The sequence below is a fragment of the Scyliorhinus torazame genome, chromosome 3 (genome assembly GCF_047496885.1).
Source record: "Scyliorhinus torazame isolate Kashiwa2021f chromosome 3, sScyTor2.1, whole genome shotgun sequence".
Taxonomy (NCBI): domain Eukaryota; kingdom Metazoa; phylum Chordata; class Chondrichthyes; order Carcharhiniformes; family Scyliorhinidae; genus Scyliorhinus; species Scyliorhinus torazame.
This window is the reverse complement of record NC_092709.1, coordinates 46,023,466-46,047,163: the sequence shown is the minus strand read 5'-3', so window position 1 is coordinate 46,047,163 and position 23,698 is coordinate 46,023,466. Positions and strand designations below refer to the sequence as shown.

Genomic DNA, 23,698 nt, shown 5'->3' with positions numbered 1-23,698 from the left:
CATAAAGGCAGCTGCCAATAATCAAAAGCAGGGCACAACCACTGTGGATATTCTCACGACCAAAAGGTAAGAGTGCGGATGAACTGAGGGCAGCTGAGCACAGCCTCTCTAATGTTCTCGGCAGAGGTCTGGGGCCTGGAGTCCAGGAACGTTTGATGTGTTGGGGGTGAATGTGAAGAGCAAGGTTTGCCAGCGGAACTGGCTCGCTGGATGGCTCTCTTGAAGGAAGGCGGGACATGTCTGGGTGGGGCTTGAGGGGTTTGAGGGTCCCGGGGTGAAGCCCTAACTGATTGTCGGTCTCTCTCCTTCTCCCAATTCCTTCCAGGCAAACCGATGTTTTCTGGGGTCGATCCCGAGGAGGCTGACATTGTGCTGCTTGTGGCAGCTGAGACGGGCAGGCGCTGAAGGCAACATCAAAGCTAACACAGGCTGGAGGCGATATCACATGCAGGCGGCCACTGCACACCCTGAAAACTTGCAGCCCATCATGCTAAGGAGGAACCCAGAAGGGGAGGCCAGCAACGGCCCAAGGTGTACAGGCGTCATTGGTCATTCAATGATCTGACGGACACCAGGTCCAGGCCAGCGATCAACATCACGCATGTCGCCCTGCAACCACCAGGGCATCAGGGAGTCCCCTGTGTTAACAGGAAGAGGTTCCACTCCCTGAATGTTCAGATCTTGTGTGACCACTGCCTCCAAATCATGCATGTGTGTGCCTGCAACCCAGGGAGCATGGATAACAGGTACATTCTGGGGCACTCAGATGCCTGATGTCTTCGAGGACCACCCCAGAATGACGAGTTGGCTTGAGGGGGATACCCGCCGAGGTCAGGGCTGATTTTGCTCATGTGGAGGCCTGAGACTAAGGTGGATACTCTTTATAATGAGGTCCACGTTGCCATCCTGTCATTGAGTGGTGCATTGGCCTGCTGAAAATGCGGTTCTGATGCCTTGACCGCTCCGGCGCTGCCTTATAGTACACCCCCCAAAGTGTCTCGCGCTTTGTGGTGGTCTGCTGTGCCCTCCACAATCTGGCACAGTTGCGGGGCAACATGGCTGGAGGTGGAGGAACAGGAGGAGGCGGAGGGGCATACAGCCTTGTCTGAGGAGGAGGTAGTTCAGGAGGGGCTGCGAGGAGGACTAGGGAGAGCCTCAATTTCTCCATATTCTCCTAGGATGAGGCTACATCTGTCAGCTGGACTCCCCCTCCCCAACTCCCACCATTTCCCTCCCTCATTTCCCCCTCCTCTCCAACCACCTTGTTTCCCCCCCTCGTGTAACAGCCAGGGTGATGGGCCTCTATTGGCACTGTCAGCAGCTTACCATGCAAGGCAGGATAACTTGCTGTGAGAAAAGTTCTAGCGCTCCTCAGTTACTGCTAATGTCTGGCTCCTGGCTTTCTGCTGACAAGTGTACTCACACGCATCCTCTGACCGGATTCTGCATTGGGGGCTTAGATCCTGGACCACTGTGCATGGGGGGAGAGCGGAGGGCAATAGGGGTGCGGGCAGGCCCACTGTGAAGATTAACGTGACAGAGGCTCCACATGTATCAGGTTTGACATGTTTTAACCATGAACGTTTTACAGTGACAGATTTCTATTCCCTCCCAGTGACCTCACCAGTGCCCACTCAGTGCTCCTCACTCTGCTTGATCTTCTGTGGTCTACTGCTAAGTCTAGGTGTGTCCCCAGGATGCACACCAGAGGCGGAGGCAGTCTGTTACCTTCCGTGCCCTGTGACCTTTTATGCTCTGGGCAGACATTCTCTGGAGGACCGGGAGCCAGAATGGCACCAGCCAACGTACCGGTGTCACTGGCGTTGCCATGACACCCTGTTCTACCCACTATCCTTGGGATGCGCCGGTGTCAGGAGGGAGGATTCAGAAGAACTGGAGGCCACATCGTCTCCTTGACATGCCCCAGTTGGCCTCCAGAACTGCCCCCTCCCTGACGGTGCCCATAGGACCCTGGGGGACTCCATGGGACAGAGGGGCAGCTGGAGTGAACTCCAGGTCGTTTGTGTTTAACACAACTATTTAAAACATGAAGCTGGCAAAATGGCTGCTGTGGGGATCGGAGGAGGTGAGTAGTCGTCTTGGAAATCGGGCAATCAAGTCGGGGGGCACCGGGACTGCTGCCCAGTGTATACCCATACCAGGGGCAACTTCAGCCTCTGCCTGCCGTCCCCGCTGCCGTCCCCGAACACTTCCAGAATAAGCCCCGGCTGTGGTAATATGGTGAAGGTCACTTTAACCCCCTCTGGCCGCACAGCTGAAGGCTATTGCTCAAGGAATTGGCAATGTTAGCAATGTGAGCACTTCCCAGCTTCCAAGCGGATTCCCGTGGGTAAACGTGCCATGTTGCAGGCCAGTGTTACTGCCTAGCATCCCAATCAGACTGTGAGGCCTGAACACTGGAGGCTTCAAAACCGCAGGGGCATCAGCCAACAATCAAACACCCAAGAGATGGGGACATCCTCACTATCTGCTCGTTGGATGGCACCCTGAGAGATGGCAGGGGATGCAAGAGTGGGGGAGGCTTGGGGTTTTGAGGGTACCGGGCTGGAACCCATAACTGGTTGTCAGCCTCTCACTCTCTCCAATTCTTTCCAGATGTCACATTATGGATGATATTGTAGCCCCACAGCAGCTGCTCTCGTGGTGACGGTGGCAGTCCAGGCGGTGGCAGTTCAGGCGGCCAGACTCCGGGGAAGGTGGTGGCAGCAGCATCGACAAAGGCTCGAGGCAGCAGCCCATGTGCAGGGGTCCACCCCACAATCTGATGACCCCAGAGGGAGAGGCCGGCGACAGCCAAGGTGTCCAGGTGTCGCTGGCCGTTTGAAGAGGTGTTGGACCGTATGTGCTGCAGGAGGCTCCGCCTCAACAAGGGGATGATGCAGCACCTGTGCCATGTCCTTGCAGCATTGGCACCACGTGAAGGAGGAGGATACCCGCTCCCGATGGCTATCAAGGTCACCGTAGCCCTGAACCTTTACGCCTCTGGTGCATTCGAGGCTCGAGCAGGGATTTGTGCAGCATAAGAACATAAGAACCAGGCGCAGGAGTCGGCCATCTGGCTCCTCAAGCCTGCTCCGCCATTCAATAAGACCATGGCTGATCTTTTTGTGGACTCAGCTCCACTTACCCGCCCGCTCACCATAAACCTTAATTCCTTTAATGTTCAAAAATCTATCTATCTTTCCCTTAAAAACATTCAACAAGGTAGCCTCAACTACTTCATTAGGCAGGGAATTCCACAGATTCACAACCCTTTGGGCGAAGTTCTTCCTCAACTCAGTCCTAAATCTGCTCCTGCTTATTCTGAGGCTAAAGCCCCTAGTTGTAGTTTCACCCGCCAGTGGAAACAATCCCCCTGCTTCTATCTTATCTAGTTCCTTCATAATTTTAGATGTTTCTATAAGATCACCCTCATTCTTCTAAATCCCAATGAATATAGTCCCAGTCTACTCAGTCTCTCTTCATAAGCCAATCCTCTCATCTCCAGAATCAACTTAGTGAATCTTCTCTGCACCCCCTCCAGTGCCAGTACATTCTTTCTGAAGTAAGGAGACCAAAACTGTACACAGTACTCTCGATGTGGCCTCACCTGCACCCTATACAGCTGCAACATAACCTCCCTGTTTTTAAACTCCATCCCTCTCGCAATGAAGGACAAAATTCCATTTGCCGCCTCAATTACCTGCTGCACTTCCAAACCAACTTTTGTGTTTCATGCGCAAGGACACCTGGGTCCCTCTGCACAGCAGCATGCTGCAATGTTTTACCATTTAAATAGTCCATTTTGCTGTTATTCCTACTGAAATGGATGAGGTCACATTTACCAACATTTACTCCATCTGCCAGACCTTGCCCACTCACTTAAACTCTCTATATCTCTCTTCTGACTTTCAGTGTCCTCTGCAACTTTGTTCTACCACTCATCTTAGTGTAATCTGCGAATTGTCACACATTGGGCGGGATTCTCCGAAATGGAGGCAGAGTGTTCGCGGCGCGTGAACGCCATCGAGGTTCACGACGGCGCGAAACGGCCCCTATCCCGCCCGATTCAGGGCCCGATAATGGGCTAGGAGCGGCGCCGCATCATTTACGCGTGGCAGGCCGCGTAAACGAGGCGGCGCATACATGACGCGGCCGGCGCCGCATAACTGGCGTCACCCGCGCATGCGTGGTTGTCGTCCTCTCCGAGTCCGCCCCGCAAGAAGATGTCTGACGGATCTTGCGGGGCTGCGGAAGAAAGGAGGTCCTCCTTCAGAGAGGCCGGCCCGACGATCGGTGGGCACCGATCGCGGGCCAGACCCCATTTGAGGCCCCCCCCCCCAGTGCAGGATCCCCCCTCACCCCCCCTACCCCCCCCGCAGGCCGTTCCCCCCAGCGTTCCCACACTGTTCCCGCCGGCAGCGACCAGGTGTGGACGGCGCCGGGGGGAACCCGCCGTTTTGGGCAGGCCGCTCGGCCCACCCGGCACTGAGATTCGCGGGCGGGGGAACCGGTAAATCGCCATTTTGGCTGTCTCGGGCGATTCACTGGACCGCGCCGCGCAAAACGCGATTGTGCCGATCTGGCCGCTTCCGTGAATCACGGGAGGGCGTCGGACCGGCGTGGCGGGAAAATTTGGCGACCCAGGCGATTCTCCAAACTGGCGCGGGAATAGAGAATCGCGCCCATTATGCTTCGTCCCCAACTCCAAATCATCTATGTAAATTATAAACAATTGCTATCCCAACACTGATCCCTGAGGCATACCACTAGCCACTGATTGCCAACCAGAAAAACACCCATTTATCCCCACTCTTTGCTTTCTGGTAGTTAACCAATCCTCTATCCTTACTAAGATATTACCCATAACGCAGTGCACCGTTATCTTATGCAGCAGCTTTTTGTGCGGCACCTTGTTGAATGCTTCTGTAAATCCAGATACACCACATCCACATTTTTAAAAAAAATAACTTTTATTAAAGTTTTCACAAAATATCAACAACAAAATGCAAAAGGAACCCAATAGAATTAAATACAAAACAAAACAAAACAACCCCATGCCCCCCTCCCCCATACATAAATAATAAATTAGCACCCCGAAACACATAGCAAACATATACACCCCCTCAGATCCCCCAGTATAGACAAACAAAAATATAATAGAACCCACCCCCGGGCTGCTGCTGCTGCTGACCATTGTCTACCGTTCTGCCAGGAAGTCCAAGAACGGTTGCCACCGCCTGAAAAACCCTTGGACCGATCCCCTTAAGGCAAATTTCACCCTCTCCAATTTAATAAACCCCGCCATATCGTTGATCCAGGATTCCACGCTTGGGGGCCTCGCATCCTTCCACTGAAGAAGAATCCTTCGTCGGGCTACCAGGGATGCAAAGGCCAGAATACCGGCCTCTTTCGCCTCCTGCACTCCCGGCTCCCCTACAACCCCAAATATTGCGAGCCCCCAGCCCTGTTTGACCCTGGATCCTACCACCCTCGACACCGTCCTCGCTACGCACTTCCAAAATTCCTCCAGCGCTGGGCATGCCCAGAACATATGGGTGTGGTTTCCCTGAGCTCCTAACACACCTGTCCTCACCCCCAAAAAACCAGCTCATCCTTGTCCCGGTCATGTGTGCCCTGTGCAACACCTTAAACTGTATGAGGCTGAGCCTCACGCACGAAGAGAAAGAGTTCACCCTCCCTAGCGCATCTGCCCACGTCCCCTCCTCGATCTCCTCCCCCAACCCCTCCTCCCACTTACCTTTCAGCTCCTCCATCGAGGCCTCCTCCTCCTCCTGCATCACCTGGTATGTTGCCGAGATCTTCCCCTCTCCAACCCACCCGCTCCGAGAGCAGCCTGTCCTGTACCGTGTGTGGCAGCAGCAGCAGGAATTCCACCACTTGCCGCCTGGCAAACGCCCTTACCTGTAGATACCTAATGGTGTTTCCCGGGGGGGAGCCCGTACTTCTCCTCCAGCTCACCCAGGCTCGCGAACTTCCCATCCACAAACAGGCCCCCCAACCTTCTTATCCCTGCCCTGTGCCACCCCAAAAACCCTCCACCTATTCTCCCTGGGACAAACCGGTGGTTCCCCCGTATCGGGGTCCACACCGAGGCTCCCACTTCCCCCCTGTGCCGCCTCCATTGCCCCCAAATTTTGAGGGTAGCCGCCACCATCGGGCTCGATGTATACCTCATTGGCGGGAGCGGCAGCGGCGCCGTTGCCAGCGCCTCCAGACTCGTACCCTCACAAGATGCTGTCTCCAGCCTCTTCCATGCAGCCCCCTCCCCCTCCATCACCCACTTGCGCACCATCGCCGCATTGGCAGCCCAGTAGTACCCACAGAGGTTGGCAGCGCCAGTCCCCCCCCCCCCCCCCCCCATCCCAACTCCGCTCCAGGAACACCCTTCTCACACTCGGAGTCCCTCGCGCCCACACAAACCCCGTTATGCTCCTGTTGACCTGCCTAAAGAAGGCCTTCGGGATAAGAATGGGAGGCACTGGAACAGGAACAAAATCCTTGGGAGCACCGTCATCTTGACTGACTGCACCCTACCCGCCAGGGACAGCGGCAACGCGTCCCACCTCTTGAACTCCTCCTCCATTTGCTCCACCAGCCTTGTGAAATTAAGTCTGTGCAGGGCCCCCCAGCTCCTGGCCACCTGGACCCCCAAATACCTGACGCTCCCCTTCGCCCTTTTTAGTGGGAGCTCGCCAATCCCCCTCTCCTGGTCCCCTTGGTGAACCACGAACAACTCGCTCTTCCCCATGTTGAGCTTGTACCCTGAGAAATCCCCGAACTCCCTGAGGATCCTCATTACCTCCGGCATTCCCCCCACCGGGTCCGCCACATATAGCAGCAAGTCATCCGCATAGAGCGACACCCTATGCTCCTCCCCACCCCGCACCAGCCCCCTCCAGTTCCTCGACTTCCTCAGTGCCATAGCCAGGGGTTCAATCACCAGTGCGAAGAGCAGGGGGGACAGGGGACACCCTTGCCTCGTCCCTCGATGTAACCGAAAGTACTAGACCTCCTCTTGTTCGTGGCCACACTCGCCATCGGGACCTCATACAACAGCCTAACCCACCTGACGAACCCCTCCCCAAACCCAAATCTCTTCAGCACCTCCCACAAGTACCCCCACTCTACCCTATCGAAGGCCTTCTCAGCGTCCATCGCCACCACTATCTCCCCCTCCCCCTCCCTCGCCGGCATCATAAGAACGTTCAGGAGCATCCGCACATTTGCGTTCAACTGCCTCCCCTTCACGAACCCCGTCTGGTCTTCGTGGATAACCTGCGGCACCCAATCCTCAATCCTCGTGGCTAAGACCTTCGCCAGCACCTTGGCTTCTACATTTAACAACAAAATCGGCCTGTAAGACCCACACTGCAGGGGATCCTTGTCCCGCTTCAGGATCAAGGAGATCAGTGCCCGGGACATCGTCGGGGGCAAAGCCCCCCCCTCCCTTGCCTCATTGAAGATCCTAACTAACAGCGGGCCCAACAGGTCCACATATTTTTTGTAGAATTCGACCGGGAAACCGTCCGGCCCCGGTGCCTTCCCCGCCTGCATGCTCCCTATCCCTTTGGCCAGCTCCTCCAGCCCAATTAGGGCCCCTAATCCCACCACCAGTCCCTCCTCCACCTTCGGGAACCTCAGTTGGTCCAGAAAGCGGCCCATCCCTCCCTTCTCCAGTGGGGGCTCGGACCGATACAGTTCCTCATAAAAGTCCCTGAAGACCCCATTGATGCCAACCCCACTCCGCACCACACTCCCTCCCCTAGCCTTAACTCCTCCGATCTCCCTAACTGCGTCCCGCTTCCGAAGCTGATGCGGCAGCATCCGACTTGCCTTTTCCCCATATTCATAAATCGCCCCCTGGGCCTTCCTCCACTGTGCCTCCGCCTTCCTGGTGGTCAACAGGTCGAATTCAGCCTGGAGGCTACACCTCTCCCTCAACAGTCCCTCCTCCTGCACCTCTGCGTACCTCCTGTCTACCCTCATCATCTCCCCCACCAGCCTCTCCCTCTCCCTTTGCTCTCTCCTCTCCTTGTGGGCCCTGATGGAGATCAGCTCTCCCCTTACCACCGCCTTCAGCGCCTCCCAGACCATCCCCACTCGGATCTCCCCGTTATCGTTGGCCTCCAGGTATCTCTCTATGCTTCCTCGGACCCGCTCGCGCACCTTCTCGTCCACCAACTGCCCCACCTCCAACCGCCACACCTAGGCTGGTCCCTAGGTAGACCCAATGCGGGGCGTGATCCGAAATGGATATCGCCGAGTACTCGGTATCCTCTACTCTCGCAATCAGTGCCCTGTTCATAACAAAAAAGTCGATCCGGGAATAGGCCTTATGAACGTGCGAGAAGAGTGAAAATTCCCTCGCCCCCCGCCTTGCAAATCTCCAAGGGTTCACCCCTCCCATCTGGTCCATAAACCCCCTCAGCACTTTAGCCGCCGCCGGCCTCCTACCCGTCCTAGACCTGGAGCGGTCCAGTGCCGGATCCAACACCGTGTTAAAGTCCCCCACCCCATTATCAGGCCCCCCACTTCCAAGTCCGGGATCCGACCCAACATGCGCCGCATAAAACCCGCATCGTCCCAGTTCGGGGTGTGCACATTGACCAGTACCACCCTCTCTCCCTGCAGCTTACCACTTACCATTACGTACCTGCCGCCATTGTCTGTCACAATGCTCAACGCCTCGAACGACACCCTCTTTCCCACCAAGATCACCACCCCCCGATTTTTGGCATCCAGCCCCGAATGAAACACCTGACCTACCCACCCTTTCCTCAATCTTACCTGGTCTACCACCTTCAGGTGTGTCTTCTGGCGCATGACCACATCCGCCATCAGCCCCTCCAGGTGCGCGAACACCCGGGCCTGCTTAACCGGCCCGTTCAGTCCCCTTACATTCCAGGTTATCAGCCGGATCAGGGGGCTACCCGCCCCCTCCCCCGCCGACTAGCCATAACCCCTCCTCGGCCAGCCACGCACCCGCACCCCACGCCTGGCCCGTTCCCCACGGCGGCAGACCCCCGTCCCAACCCCCTCTACTTGCTCCAGCTCCCCCTTGACCATACCAGCAGCAACTCGGTTCCCCCCCCCCCCGAGCTATGACCCTCCTGTAGCGCACAATGACTTACGAGAGAGACGAGAAGTGATGAAGTCGATTCAGGCTTTATTAAGCGAGACTTGTCCCCAGCAGTTCAGCAACAGAATGAAGCGGCGGGGAGAAGCTTGGGTTCTTATACTCCGCCTTCAGGGCGGAGCCAGGAGTCAGCAGCCAACCAGGACCTGGGATCTGTCAGCCAATAGCATCACGGCTTCACAGTCCCACATGACCCCTAATACATACCACCACATTCACCCCTTGTTAAAAAGGAACCCGGCGGGGTGGTGGTTCGCATGGTGGTAGGGGTTTACAAGACTGGTCCTGGGAGGAAAATTTCGGACATGTTACTACAGTTTTAGCCCTACACTGGGCTATGGACAAAGTTTGTGAAACTATTTACAATATTAGTAAGAGAAAAAAATTTTTTTTGTTACAATACAACAACATTCTTGGTGTCACGCGGATGCCACGAGTCGAGCGGGCGGTCTGGTCTTCCTCGTCGATCGCCTCAGCCCCGGTGGTGGTGCAGGTGCTTGTTCAGGTGTTGTCGTCTCCGGGAGCATTTCGGTGTTCGTTCCTGTTTCACTCCTGGGCAAGCACGGGAGGAGGACCGATCCTCCCGGGAAGGGGGCGGTCGCGGGGTGCGCTGGTGGTAGGGAGGGGGTGATCGGTGTCGGGGGGGGGGGGGGTGTGTGTTGCCGGCGGGCGCCAGGTCCCGCAGGGAGACCGTGTCCTGTCAGCCGTCGGGGTACGCCACGTAGGTGTACCGCGGGTTCGCGTGAAGAAGGTGAACCCTCTCGACCAATGGGTCCGATTTGTGCGCCCGCACATGTTTCCGGAGCAAGATGGGTCCTGGGGCCGCCAGCCAGGTCGGCAGTGACGTTCCGGAGGAGGACTTCCTGGGGAAGACAAGGAGGCGCTCATGAGGCGTTTGGTTAGTGGTGGTACACAGCAGCGACCGGATGGAGTGGAGAGCATCCGGGAGGACCTCCTGCCACCGGGAAACTGGGAGATCCCTGGACCGTAGGGCCAGCAGGACGGTCTTCCAGACCGTGCCGTTCTCCCTCTCTACTTGCCCGTTCCCACGGGGGTTGTAGCTGGTCGTCCTGCTCGAGGCTATGCCCTTGCTGAGCAGGAACTGGCGCAGCTCGTCACTCATGAATGAGGACCCCCTGTCGCTATGGATATATGCGGGGCAACCGAACAGTGTGAATATGGTGCCAAGGGCTTTAATGACTGTGGCCGCTGTCATGTCGGGGCAGGGGATGGCGAAGGGGAAACGAGAGTACTCGTCCACCACGTTCAGGAAGTATGCGTTGCGGTCGGTGGAGGGGAGGGGCCCTTTGAAATCCAGACTGAGGCGTTCAAAGGGGCGGGAAGCCTTGATCAGGTGCGCTCTATCCGGCCTGAAAAAGTGCGGTTTGCACTCTGCGCAGATGTGGCAGTTCCTGGTGACTGTACGGACCTCCTCCACAGAGTAGGGGAGGTTGCGGGACTTTATGAAATGGTAGAACCGAGTGACCCCCGGGTGGCAGAGGTCCTCGTGGAGGGCTTGGAGACGGTCTATTTGTGCGTTGGCACATGTGCCGCGGGATAGGGCATCGGACGGCTCGTTCAGCTTTCCGGGACGGTACAAGATCTCGTAGTTGAAGGTGGAGAGCTCGATCCTCCACCTTAAGATCTTGTCATTTTTAATTTTGCCCCGCTGTGCATTATCAAACATGAAGGCTACCGACCGTTGGTCGGTGAGGAGAGTGAATCTCCTGCCGGCCAGGTAATGCCGCCAATGCCGCACAGCTTCCACTATGGCTTGGGCTTCCTTTTCCACTGAGGAGTGGCGGATTTCTGAGGCGTGGAGGGTTCGGGAGAAAAAGGCCACGGGTCTGCCCGCTTGGTTAAGGGTGGCCGCCAGAGCTACGTCGGATGCGTCGCTCTCGACCTGGAAGGGGAGGGACTCGTCGATGGCGCGCATCGTGGCCTTTGCGATATCCGCTTTGATGCGGCTGAAGGCCTGGCGAGCCTCTGTCGACAGGGGGAAGGTAGTGGTCTGTATTAGCGGGCGGGCCTTGTCTGCATACTGGGGGACCCACTGGGCGTAATATGAAAAGAACCCCAGGCAACGTTTCAGGGCTTTGGAGCAGTGGGGGAGGGGAAATTCCATAAGGGGGCGCATGCGTTCGGGGTCGGGGCCTATTATCCCATTGCGCACTACGCATCCCAGGATGGCCAACTGGTTTGTGCTAAAAACGCATTTTTCCTCGTTGTATGTGAGGTTCAGGGCGTTAGCGGTCTGGAGGAATTTTTGGAGGTTGGCGTCGTGGTCCTGCTGATCGTGGCCGCAGATGGTTACGTTGTCGAGATACAGGAACGTGGCCTGCAACCCGTGCTGGTCAACCATTCAGTCCATCTCCCGTTGGAAGACCGAGACCCCGTTCGTGACGCCAAATGTGACCCTTAGGAAGTGGTATAGACGCCCGTCTGCCTCGAAGGCTGTGTACTTGCGGTCACCTGGGCGGATGGGGAGCTGGTGGTAGGCGGACTTGAGGTCCACGGTGGAGAAAACCTTATACTGGGCAATCCGATTTACCATGTCGGATATGCGGGGGAGAGGGTAAGCATCTAGCTGTGTGTACCTGTTGATGGTCTGGCTATAGTCAATGACCATCCTTTGCTTCTCCCCGGTCTTTACTTCTACCACCTGGGCTCTCCAGGGACTATTGCTGGCCTGAATTATGCCTTCCTTCAGCAACCGCTGGACTTCAGACCGAATAAATATCCGGTCCTGGGCGCTGTACCGTCTGCTCCTAGTGGCGACGGGTTTGCAATCCGGGGTGAGGTTTGCAAACAAGGACGGCGGTTCAACCTTGAGAGTTGCGAGGCCGCAGATAGTGAGTGGGGGTATTGGGCCGTCGAATTGAGATGTTAGGCTCTGCAGGTTACACTGGAAATCTAATCCCAGTAATGTGGACCGCAGAGTTGGGGAAGGACGTAGAGCCTGTATTTCTTAAACTCCCTCCCTTGCACCGTTAGGTTCGCGATGCAGAACCCTTTGATCTCTACGGAGTGGGATCCTGCAGCTAGGGAAATCTTTTGCGTACTTGGATGGATGGTCAGAAAACAGCGTCTTACCGTGTCTGGGTGAATGAAACTTTTGGTGCTCCCGGAGTCGATCAAGCATGATGTCTCGTGTCCGTTGATCAGCACCGTTGTTGTCGTCGTCTGGAGCGTCCGGGGCCGTGATTGATCCAGAGTCACCGAAGCCAGTCGTGGTAGTAGTGTCGCGGCGTCTTCTTCGGACCCGTGGAGCCGTCGATGCTGGGGTCCTTTGTTGTCATCCAAGATGGTGGCGCCCATGAATCGCACGCGGCCGGGGGTGGACAAAATGGCCGCCCCCATGGATCGCACGTGGTCGGGGGTGGACAAAATGGCTGCCCCCATGAATCGCACGTGGCTGGGGGGTCACAAGATGGCGGCGCCCATCCTCCCCTCGTGGTGCCTGGGACCCAAAATGGCGGCACCCGCGGGTCGCACATGGGGCGCTGGGGGGGTTGGAGAGCGTTCGGACTATGCTGGGCTCATCCTCCGGGGATTGCGGCGACCCCCCGGGACCGGCACACAGCCGCGTAATGGCCCTTCTTGCCGCAGCTTTTACAAATAGCTGCGCGGGCCAGGCAGTGCTGCCGGGGGTGTTTCGCTTGCCCGCAGAAATAGCAGCGGGCCCCCCCGGGGTGGTCTGGCGCTTTAACCGCGCAAGCCTGTGAGGGGGGGGGGGGTTTGTTGCGACGGGGGTCCACGGAGCCCAAGGGGCTGCCGCGCGGTCGGGGCCGTAGTCACGGGCGTTTTGCGAGGCCACATCTAGGGAAGCTGCAAGGGCCCGTGCCTCTGAGAGTCCTAACGACTCTCTTTCTAAAAGTCTTTGGCGGATTTGGGGAGGGTTCATACCTGCCACAATAGCATCGCGAATTAGCATGTCCGTGTGTTCGATCGCGTTCACCGGCGGGCAGCTGCAGCCCCGTCCCAAAATTAGTAGCGTGGCGTAGAATTCTTCTAACGATTCCCCGGGACTTTGCCGTCTCGTTGCGAGTTGGTAGCGCGCGTAGACCTGGTTCACGGGGCGAACGTAGATGCTCTTCAGTAATGCGAGCGCCGTCGGGAAATCCTCTGCGTCTTCTATGAGAGGGTAAATTTCCGGGCTTACCCTCGAATGCAGGACCTGCATTTTCTGGTCTTCTGTGATCCGGCCGGGGGCCGTTCGGAGGTAGCCTTCAAAACATGCTTGCCAGTATTTAAATACTGCTGCCGAGTTCGCTACGTGGGGGCTGATCCGCAGGCATTCCGGGGCGATCCGGAGCTCCATAGTCTTTTAAGCTCGCTTAATAAATTGTAGCGCACAATGACATATGAGAGAGACGAGAAGTGATGAAGTCGATTCAGGCTTTATTAAGCGAGACTTGTCCCCAGCAGTTCAGCAACAGAATGAAGCGGCGGGGAGAAGCTCGGGTTCTTATACTCCGCCTTCAGGGGGGAGCCAGGAGTCAGCAGCCAACCAGGACCCGGGATCTGTCAGCCAATAGCATCACGGCTTCACAGTCCCACATGACCCCTAATACATACCACCACACCTCCTAGCTGCATTGCTCCCCCCATTGCACTTCCGCAAGTAAGCTGGCTCCTGCTGACCCCGGCCACTCCCGCCTCTCCTTCAACTCCTCCCATTGTGGGACTTCCCCTCCCCCTCCATTGCCCACCAGCAGACTCTCCGCCTTCACCTTCCATCCCAAGCGCGGGAAAAAACCCGTGCTTCCCCGCCCCGGCCCCGTACCCTCCAGCCTTCAGCGCGGGAAAAATCCCACGCTTTCCACCTGCCCAGCCCCACCTCCTCTGGCGCAGCTCCTTTTACAGGCCCAGTCCCCTCACCCCCGACTTGGGCCTCCCCCTCCCCTGCGGGGCCCCATCCCCCCTACCGGCCATCCACCCCCTACTCCGTTTACTTGCCCCCCTCCAAGAGCTCACCCGACAGACCCAACCAAAACAGTGCCCAACCCACCCTAGCCACCAACACCGAACCAAAAAGAAACAAGAACAAAGAACCCCCCCTCAAAATGTAACACAACAACAACAATCGCCGACCATCTCCACGCCCGACCCCCCATCCCGACCCTCAGTTTGTGTCCAGCTTCTCGGACTGAACAAAGGCCCACGCCTCCTCCGGGGACTCAAAATAATGGTGCCGGTTCTTGTAGGTAACCCACAGACCCGCCGGCTGCAGCATGCCAAACTTCACCCCCTTCCTGTGCAGCACCGCCTTCGCTCGGTTGTACCCGGCCCTCTTCTTCGCCACCTCCGCGCTCCAGTCCTGATATATTCGAACCTCCGCGTTCTCCCACCTGCTGCTCCTCTCTTTCTTGGACCACCTGAGTACGCACTCCCGATCAGCGAACCGATAAAACCGCACCAGCACCGCCCATGGTGGCTTGTTAGCCTTGAGCCTCCTCGCCAGCACTCTATGGGCCCCTTCCAGCTCCAGGGGCCCCTGGAAGGACCCCGCTCCCATCAACGAGTTTAACATGGTGACCACATAGGCCCCCACATCCGACCTCTCCAGCCCCTCCGGGAGGCCCAGGATCCGCAGATTCTTCCGCCTCGACCGATTCTCCATCTCCTCGAACCGTTCCTGCCATTTCTTGTGGAGCGCCTCGTGCGCCTCCACCTTTACCGCTAGGCCCAAGATCTCGTCCTCGTTATCTGAGATCTTTTGTCAGACCTCACGGATCGCCACCCCCTGGGCCGTCTGGGTCTCCAGCAGCTTATCAATAGACGCCTTCATCAGCTCCAGCAGGTCCGCTTTGAGCTCCCTGAAGCAGCGCTGGATAACCTCCTGCTGCTCCTGCGCCCACTGCATCCACGCTGCCTGGTCCCCGCCCGCCGCCATCTTGCTCTTCTTCCCTCGCACTTTCTTTGGCTTCACCACCACTTTTTTAGTCGCCCCGCTCCTGGTCCAAGCCATACACTGTCGGGGGAATGTTGCAGTCTTCTTCCCACACCGGGAAATGTCAAAAAAATTCCGTTGGGGGCCCTGAAAAGAGCCCAAAAGTCCGTTACAAGCGGGAGCTGCCGAATGTGCGACTTAGCTCTGCATAGCCACAACTGGAAGTCTCCACCACATCCACATTGACCACCACGTGTTATGTCCTCAAAGAATTCCAGTAAATTAGTTAAACATGATTTGCCTTTCATGAACCCATGCTGCATCTGTCCCACGGGGCAGTTTCTATCCAGATGTCTCGCTATTTCTTCCTGGATGATAGATTCAAGCATTTTCCCCTCCACAGAAGCTAAGCTAACTGGCCAATGGTTACTCACCTTTTGTCTACCTCCTTTTTTAAACAGTGGCGTCACATTTGCTATTTTCCTTTGCCGGAACCGCACAGAGTCCAGCCAACCTCCAGGCCCTCAAGTGCATTGTGAAGTCACGGATGCCCTGTTTGCCCAGACAGCTGACTATATAAACTTTGACCTGGACCAAGCCCGGGCAACAGGATTATCTGGGATGCCCCAGGTCCAGGGGGTAATAGATGGCGCACATGTTGCCAAGCACACACTGGGCGTTCCGATAGCACCCTTCATTAACTGGAAGGGATTTCACTCCCTGAAAGTTCAACATGCGTGCGCCCACAAGATCATGCACGTGTGTACATGCTTTCCCGGGAGTATGCACAATAGCGCCATCCTGGGGAGCCAGAGATCTCTGGGCGCTGGGGTGATAAGGGGTACATGATTAGGTCCCAGCTAATGAGGCCGGTGTGGAGGCCAGTGATCGATGCTGAGGCCCATGTAGCCACCCAGGCAGTCATTGAGCGGGGCATCGGACTGTTACAAATGCAGTTCTGATGCCTCAACCACTCTGGTGTGCACTGCATTGCACCGCCCGGAGGGTCACCCGCTTTGCGGTGGTCTGCTGTTCCCTCCACAACCTGGCAGCTCTGCACAGCGACGTGCTGGTGGTGGAGGAGGAGGAACATACCGCCTCATCAGAGGAGGAGGTTGAGGAGGAGACGGACCAGGAGGGGCTGGAGGACAAGCCTGTGGGGATGGGGGAAGAGGGGGGTGGGGGTAGGGGGGGTGCCCTGATCTAGGACCACCATGCCTGGGGGGCTGCGGCCAGAGGAGGATGAGGGCAACCGATGGAAGGGGAGTGCAGACCGGCCCACAGTGCAGAATAAAGTGACAGAGGTTTCACCTGTCTCCGGGGTAATGTGTTTTAATGGTGAACAATCGTGACCCTAACTGACCCAAACTACCGATACCCAGTCCCCCCCACAGTGCCCTCTCAGTGATCTTCAATCTTCTTAGCCCACCGTGCACTGCCACTATGTCCAGGATAGTGTGGAGGTGTGGGCTTAAGTGGGGTGCTCTTTCCAAGGGCCAGTGCAGACTTGATGGACTGAATGTCCTCCTTCTGCCCTGTAAATTCTATGATTCTATGATGAGCTGCACATGCTTCCAACATCAAGGGGGAGAGGTGGGGGGGGGGGGGGGCAGATTGGCATGACGCAGACAGGGGTGGGCAATGCTGCTGGTGATGGGTGAGGTGCGCAGGTGGTGCCAGGATGTGCTGGGGCACAGGTGCGATATTTTGCTTGAGGGTTGGGGGCGGGGTGCAGTATGACCGCAGGGTCGTCAGAGGCGGTGCCGGGAGCGGCCTGGGGTGGCAGGCACGACCAGTGTCAGGGGTCCGTTGCCAATGTACCCTTGCAGCCCAGAGGAATTTGTTGAGCTCCTTGCGGTACTGGGTGGCAGTCCTCCTGGTGACACTCCCTGCACTGACGGCCACTGCCACTCCTCCCAGGCGGCATCTGCTGCCTTGTGGCTGACCCTCCGACCCCCTTAGGAAATAGGGGATCCCGTCTGGACTCCAACGCATCCAATACTCTGGCTAGGTCAACATCTCCGAATTGTGGTGCAGGTCTCTTTGGTAGCATGCCTGTGAGTTATCTGGGGGTTGCTCTGCCGAAGCACTTCAAGTGTTGCTCCCCCACATTAATGGGGAGCTGCTGGGTGCGGTCCAGGCGAATCAGCTGGCTGGACACATTTCTGATGTGTACCGGCCTTAATTGGCATTAGATGCCGATAACAGTCTCACCGGTCAGCTGTCGGGAAACACCTGGCAATTCCCATTCGCTGCCACACTTAGAACATTTTCTGTTAGATCGCACCCTGGGAGTGAGCTGGATATATACACTCTCACCCTTTCACACTTCAATGGTCATTTTTATTTGCGAATTTAATTTTAATTATCAATTTTTTTTATTGCTTAGAAAGTTGTTTCTTATCAAGTGTCAGCTTTTTAAAAATTCATGTTCAATGTGCCAATCTCGACGTCCATGACCGATCTGTCCTCGGCTGGATTCTCCGATTTTGAGGCTGTCTGGAGCACGTTACGACCAAACTATCGCCGGCGCCCACACACTGATGCTCCGCCCGGTGGGGGGTTAGCAGCACGCCACGCAAAGCCCCCGCTTCACCTGCAGATTCGGACGGAGAATTGCCGAGTCCGTGGCCATGCATGCGCCATCGGCAACGACCTGCAGCGGCCGCGCCGTACAAAACATGGCGCCGGCCTCTCGCGCGGACCCGGCCTGTCAGATAGTGCCCATCTGTAATACCCCGGACCACCCCCCACCAGTCCCCCAAGCCCTCGCCAAAGCCCCCCTGGCCAGCAGAATGGCTCCCCCCCCCCCCCCCCCCCACCCACCGACTTTAGCGGCACTGGACACAGTCCGCAGCCACCACGCGATGTCCACGAGCACACGCGACTGACGCCATCGGGAAGTCAGACCAATGAGGCCGAAGCATCGGTGAAGGGCCTCTGGTGGCATCCTGAGGCCATCCCAAGGGCGTGCAGCACACTTAGCGATTACGCCATTTTTGCGGGGGTGGAGCATCCGAAAAACAGCACGCCCCGATTTCGGTGTAAAAACGTTGGCAATTGAAGAATCCAGCCCTCATCTTTCTGAACATTGCTTATCGCACCCCCCACCACCACCTTTCCAAGTGTGGGAAAAAGTAAATGTGGCCACTCCCCATAGAAAAAGACTGGATAATCCTGAACTAAACCAATGTACATGCTCATTGCCTCTATTTGATGTCAACCATTTGCTGCTCTTTCTGAACTCATTGGTTGGGATTTTTGGGCGAGACCGAAAATTCCCGGCTGAAATCAACGGAACTTTGGCTAGTATGGGGGGACCAGGAAATTCCAGCCATTAAAACGAATCTGTCTTTCCAATAATTTCCCCTTGAATTTTAATTCCTACAATCAGTTTATTTTAAGTAAAACCTAACTGAAAATAACAAATTAAAGTGGAATGGGACAAAAACTAATTTAAAAAGACTTGCATTTTTACAATAAATTTGTTTCCCCTGTCCTTCAACCTATCATAAAACTTTCTTTTGTCCTTGCCGTCCACGTCCCTAGCTCAAAACCCATGGCATCCCTAACTTTCCCCAGGTCTGGTGAACGGTCACAGACCTGAAACAATAACATAGTTTTTCCCTCACACAGATGCTACCGAACCTGCTGAGTTTTATCCCCCAGTATTTTCAGATTTCCAGCATTTGCAGTATTCTGCATTTCAAATTCAAGTAAATTAGCCTAATTTCGTATTTTCAATTGTATGCAGTTTTGGAAATTCATGAAATCACAAGACAATGCAGACAGCAGGATTCAGTTACAAAGCTCAGAAAGACTACCAACCTGTAGGGCAGGTATCTAGGTTGACTTTCCAGAATATGCCTGCCCTGGCCCTCTAGCTCTGACCCCATCAATATTTGTGCGGTCAAAGGGAGACTCCTTAATTTAAACTGATGTGCGAACATTCATGTACTTAGGAAAGCATCTTGGGCATCCATCCACTGAAGGTAGTCATGGATCCTGGTCCTGGAATTAAAACAGAACTGTCCTATGGGGAACCAAATGGGCGCTGCGGCGTCAAATGGGCGAACTCGCACATGCGCGCTGGAACTGGCACAAACTCGCGCATGTGCGCTAGCTTCCTTCTCCCCGCCGGCCCCGACGCAACATGGCGGAGATCTACAGGGGCCGGCATGGCGGAAAAGAGGCCCCCACCAGGAGAAGCCGGCCCGTCGTTCGGTAGGCCCTGATCGCGGGCCAGGCCGCGGTGGAAGCCCCCACCCGGGGTTGGATCCTCCCTCTGCCCCACCAGGCCACTCCCGCAGGATGGACGCCGAGGTACCGTCGGGTAAGACCACATGTGAACGGCGCCGGCGGGACTCGGGCTATCTTGGCGGCCTCGCAGCCCATCCCGTGTGGAGAATCGCCGGGGGAGCCACTCTAATCGGCAGACCAGTGTCGGGGCGGCGTCACGTGAATCGCCCCTGGGTCAGAGAATCCCGCTCTCGAAGCCTGGGCCATTCTGACGAGTGCAATTATTTCAGCAAAAGGACTATAAGTGCAATCACCCAATTGTTGTCAAAATATGACTTTTGCAAGGTCCAGATTTGTGCACATTCTGAATGGAATACAGAACTATTCAAGACTCATTTAACGTAGCTGGCTTAAAACTGCTAGAAAGATGATGCTGAACTCAATACAGTGCTAGAGATGAAACCAGTGACTGAATCCAAAACTTTACTCAATCCGTTTAAATTTTCAAATTTAGCTATGAGTTACCATAGTTAATCTTTATTTTATTTTGTTTGAATTATAATCTTGTTTCATTTACACTTCAAGGTACATTTAGGAATGGAATTGCAGAGGGTGAAGTTGATGCATCGATCGGGAAAATTGAGGCTATTCGATTGTCCATTCTTTCCGAATCTCCTGTTTGGATCTTACTGAGTGAGGTAATGTTTCAGAAAGAACACAACATCCTAATTTATTTCTATATTAAAGAGATGCTGTGGCCTTCTGAACCCCAGGTCTCATGCAGCTGACAGTACTTCCCCACAAAAATTGTCCAAACTGCCTTGCTCCAGCAGCAATGTCGTCAAACCTTTTCATTGGTCTCTAGAATTCCCATCACATCTATCTCCTCAATGAACCTGGTTGCATACATACGAATTAGGAGCAGGGTTAGGTTATTTGGCCTCTCGGCCTATTCCACCACTTGGCAAGATCATGGCTGATCTGATTGTGACCTTTGTGGCCTCACTTCCGCTTTCCTGCCTATCCTCGATACCCCGTAACTCCCTTGTTTGTCAAAAAGCTATCTACCTCTGCCTTAAAAATATTCAATGACCCTGCCTCACAGTTGTTTGGGGAAGACCATGTGCTTCTATCTTGTGTAAGTATCCTTTGATGTGGCACCTTGTCAAATGCCATCTAGAAATCCAAGTACACCACATCCACAGTTCCCCTTTATCCATGTTGCTTGTTACTTGCTCAAAGAACTCTAATAAATAATCAAACACACTTTCCCTTTCACAAAACCACACTGACTCTGCCTGATTATATTGAGATTCTCAAAGTGACCTGCTATAACTCCTTAATAATAGATTCTTGCATTTTCCCTATGACACAGGTTAAGCTAACTGGCCTGTAGTTTCCTGCTTCATGCCTCCACCATCCACCTTTCTTGTACAGAGTTATATTTGTTATTTTCCAATTCGAAATTTTGAAAATTATATGCAATTTATTTACAATCCCAGAGGCCTACTGGTGATCAAATGTAGACTTAATTGACAGATTTGCCAGGTGTGAACTAGGTCATTCTTCAACATGCCTATGTCACCAACAATCAGCACGCCAGGGAACTATGGATATCCACCTTTAGGACTGGGGGAAAATGCACTGTTGCAGCCAAAAGGATCAAGGCATCTATTGTGGCTCCTTCTGTAGCTGGTTCTTCCACAAGGACATCCAGTAAAGGTTCCTCAGTTGAGGTGCTACTGTCTTCAATTTGGCAAAGAAGAACCCAGTTCTCTGGCCCCAATAGAAAGAGATCCATAAATGGTAAGATCCAGGGCCAAGGAAAGGGTTGGCGTTGGCAGTAATTGCCACTTTGTCCCCATTAAGGAATGCCTCCTGAAATTTGGGCTGGATTCCACATAATGGCATGCAGAGCGTCTTCACAGTCCTTTCATGAAGGAGAAACAGCACACAAACAAAGATATTGCCTCAATTTCCAAAGGCTCAGCCACCTACAGTTGTAGAAGTAAAAGGTTGATCAGACAGTATGATCAGACCCCAAAAGGAGCCAGTATGACCTTAACCACTGTTATCAGTGAGATGAGATATATATTAGGTGCGGAAGACATGTATGAAGGAGGAACAGAATTATTTTCAAGTGGGAGTCTTATTAATTTTGCAGGATAATTCAGTGTTGGCAAGTGACGAAATTGAGATTATTGTCAAAACAGAATCATGATGACAGACGGGCAGCGTTTTCCCAAGATTTATCAGAGTGTTAGGTTCAGACTGAAAACTGGCATGCATCTCTCCAGATGCACAGCCTGTTTTGAGAGCAGATTTTCTAGTACTCAGTGCACAGAAAATCTGGGAGCATGTCTTGCATGTCACTCGGGGGGTGGGGGCGAAGCCTGATAGAGCCAGCAAGGCTGGCTCCACGGAGATTGGGTTGCCATCTTTAAAGGCAAATAAATTCCTCCCCAGGATTGGTCCACCCCACAAGCATTGGTGAGCCCCTTCCCTCCACACAAGTATCGAGGTGCTCCCCCCACCACCTCCCGCACTGCAAGTTTTACATGCTTATATCAATGATTTGTGCATACAGGCAATGCTGCCTACGCTGTTCACTACCCGCATACAAAGCCAGCAAACCTACACTACTTAGATATCATAGAAGCCTACAGTGCAGAAGGAGGCCATTCGGACAGTCGAACCTGCACCGATCCTCTGAAAGAGCACCCTTCCCAGGCGCCCACCTTCTCCCCGAAAACCCGGTAACCCTATCCCTGGAGACCAAGAGGAATTCATGGTCTTTCATTGAAATGCCTGAAGATGGCACACAGTGAGCACAACGGGTCTATGATGCTGTACTGGAGATCTCGGTGTAGGAAGTGGAGAGGATATACATCCTTTATGTCCCAGGGAAGACTTCTTGGTTCCGAATGAAAAGGTGTGGAAGGAGATGGTGAATGAGTTCATTATTCCCAGGTCATGGATAAAATTCTGCAAGAAGTTCAATTATTTGGTTAAACCTGTCAGGATAAGTGCTGTTCAAATCCCTTCTCATTACAACCGCACAACTCCAGTGCACTCTGGTTAGTGTGCAAGGTAAGGATGTGGCATCCAGTGAACTAGAGAGATGCAAAATAGTGAGGGTGGTCTGAATGCAGCAAATGACTCCAAATTACAAAATTATCTGGCTGCTTTAATCCCTTTCAGCATACAAATATAATGTGAATGCTACCTCCTACAGTAAAATGGCGGGATGTAGGGCAGCACGGTGGCACAGTGCTTAGCACTGCTGCCTCACAGAGCTGAGGACCCAGGTTCGATCCCAGCCCCGGGTCACTGTCCGTATGGAGTTTGCACATTCTCCCCATGTTTGTGTGGGTCTCACCCCCACAACCCAAAGATGTAGGTGAATTGGCCAAACTAAATTGCCCTTCATTGGAAAAAAAAGAATTGGATACTCTAAATTTATTTGTTTTTAATTTTAAATGGCGGGATGTACACTTTTAGTCTGTGTCCATGCATCAATCCCACCATTCTGAGTCCTTAGCAGGTCACATAGAATCTGAAAACCGTATGCAAAATGGCCCAATTTCTGAGTCATGTTCTTTAAATTATAAGAGGTGGACAGCATCATTTTTTGCAATCAAATTCCCAAATACATTAAAAAAAACTGGTATTTCTGCAATGTTTTCACAGATATTCATTAAACCAGCTGCATAAATGCAAGAAAGAAATTGGGCTTCCCATCAAAAATGCAAATATGTCTTTGTGCCTCTTCGATAAAGATTGCCTGAGATGGATTTCTTCAACAACTGCACCACCTAGTGTGGTAAAATTAAATGAGCAATTGGGCGAAAATGAACGAGCAAGATGTTTAACGTAAAGAAAGACCATGTTAGTGGAACACTGCAAATATGCAAAAGTTTAAACAATCATTGACCAAAACAATTGAATAGTTTATATAAAATGACATTGTTTTATAATTTTTTTACTGTCACCATGAAACTGAACAACACAAAGCCATTTTAATGAAAACTTCAGTGAAGTTGAGTTATGGTTATATTACTGTGTGTGGTTTATAAATGTATAGTTTGCACAGAAACAAAAGATGTGCTTGGTAAGTTTATGTAATTGGCCCTATGATAAATGATTTAACATTAAATTACATGAAGTCCAGTGTGATAATGATCTCTACTGATCACAAACTGTATTATTTTGAGGGGAGGGGTAGGATCTCGTTTTAAAGCTTTGGGGTGGGATTCTCGGCTGACGGTGGAATCAAGAAATGCATTTGGGCGGAGAATTGGTTTTGACGCCAAATCACAATTCTGTCGCCTCGACAGCGGCGTCAATGCGTTCCAGATTGCACGTACAGTAAACACCTTTGGCACATCATTATTGGGTCTCACCTG

General features: G+C 53.9%; 1 protein-coding gene across 4 annotated transcripts in view; it reads left to right on the top strand.

Annotated features, from left to right (window-relative positions):
• The window catches only part of LOC140408433 (alpha-1,3-mannosyl-glycoprotein 4-beta-N-acetylglucosaminyltransferase B-like), a 446,701-nt gene extending 423,230 nt beyond the window's left edge, over positions 1-23,471 (top strand). For all 4 annotated transcript variants that reach the window (XM_072495615.1, XM_072495614.1, XM_072495616.1 and 1 more), the window contains 2 exons: positions 19,878-19,990; positions 22,983-23,471. In XM_072495615.1, the coding sequence (XP_072351716.1) occupies positions 19,878-19,990; positions 22,983-23,006 (137 nt within the window). In that variant the 3' untranslated portion in view covers positions 23,007-23,471. The remainder of the gene's footprint in view (positions 1-19,877; positions 19,991-22,982) is intronic.
• Positions 23,472-23,698: the final 227 nt, after the last annotated feature.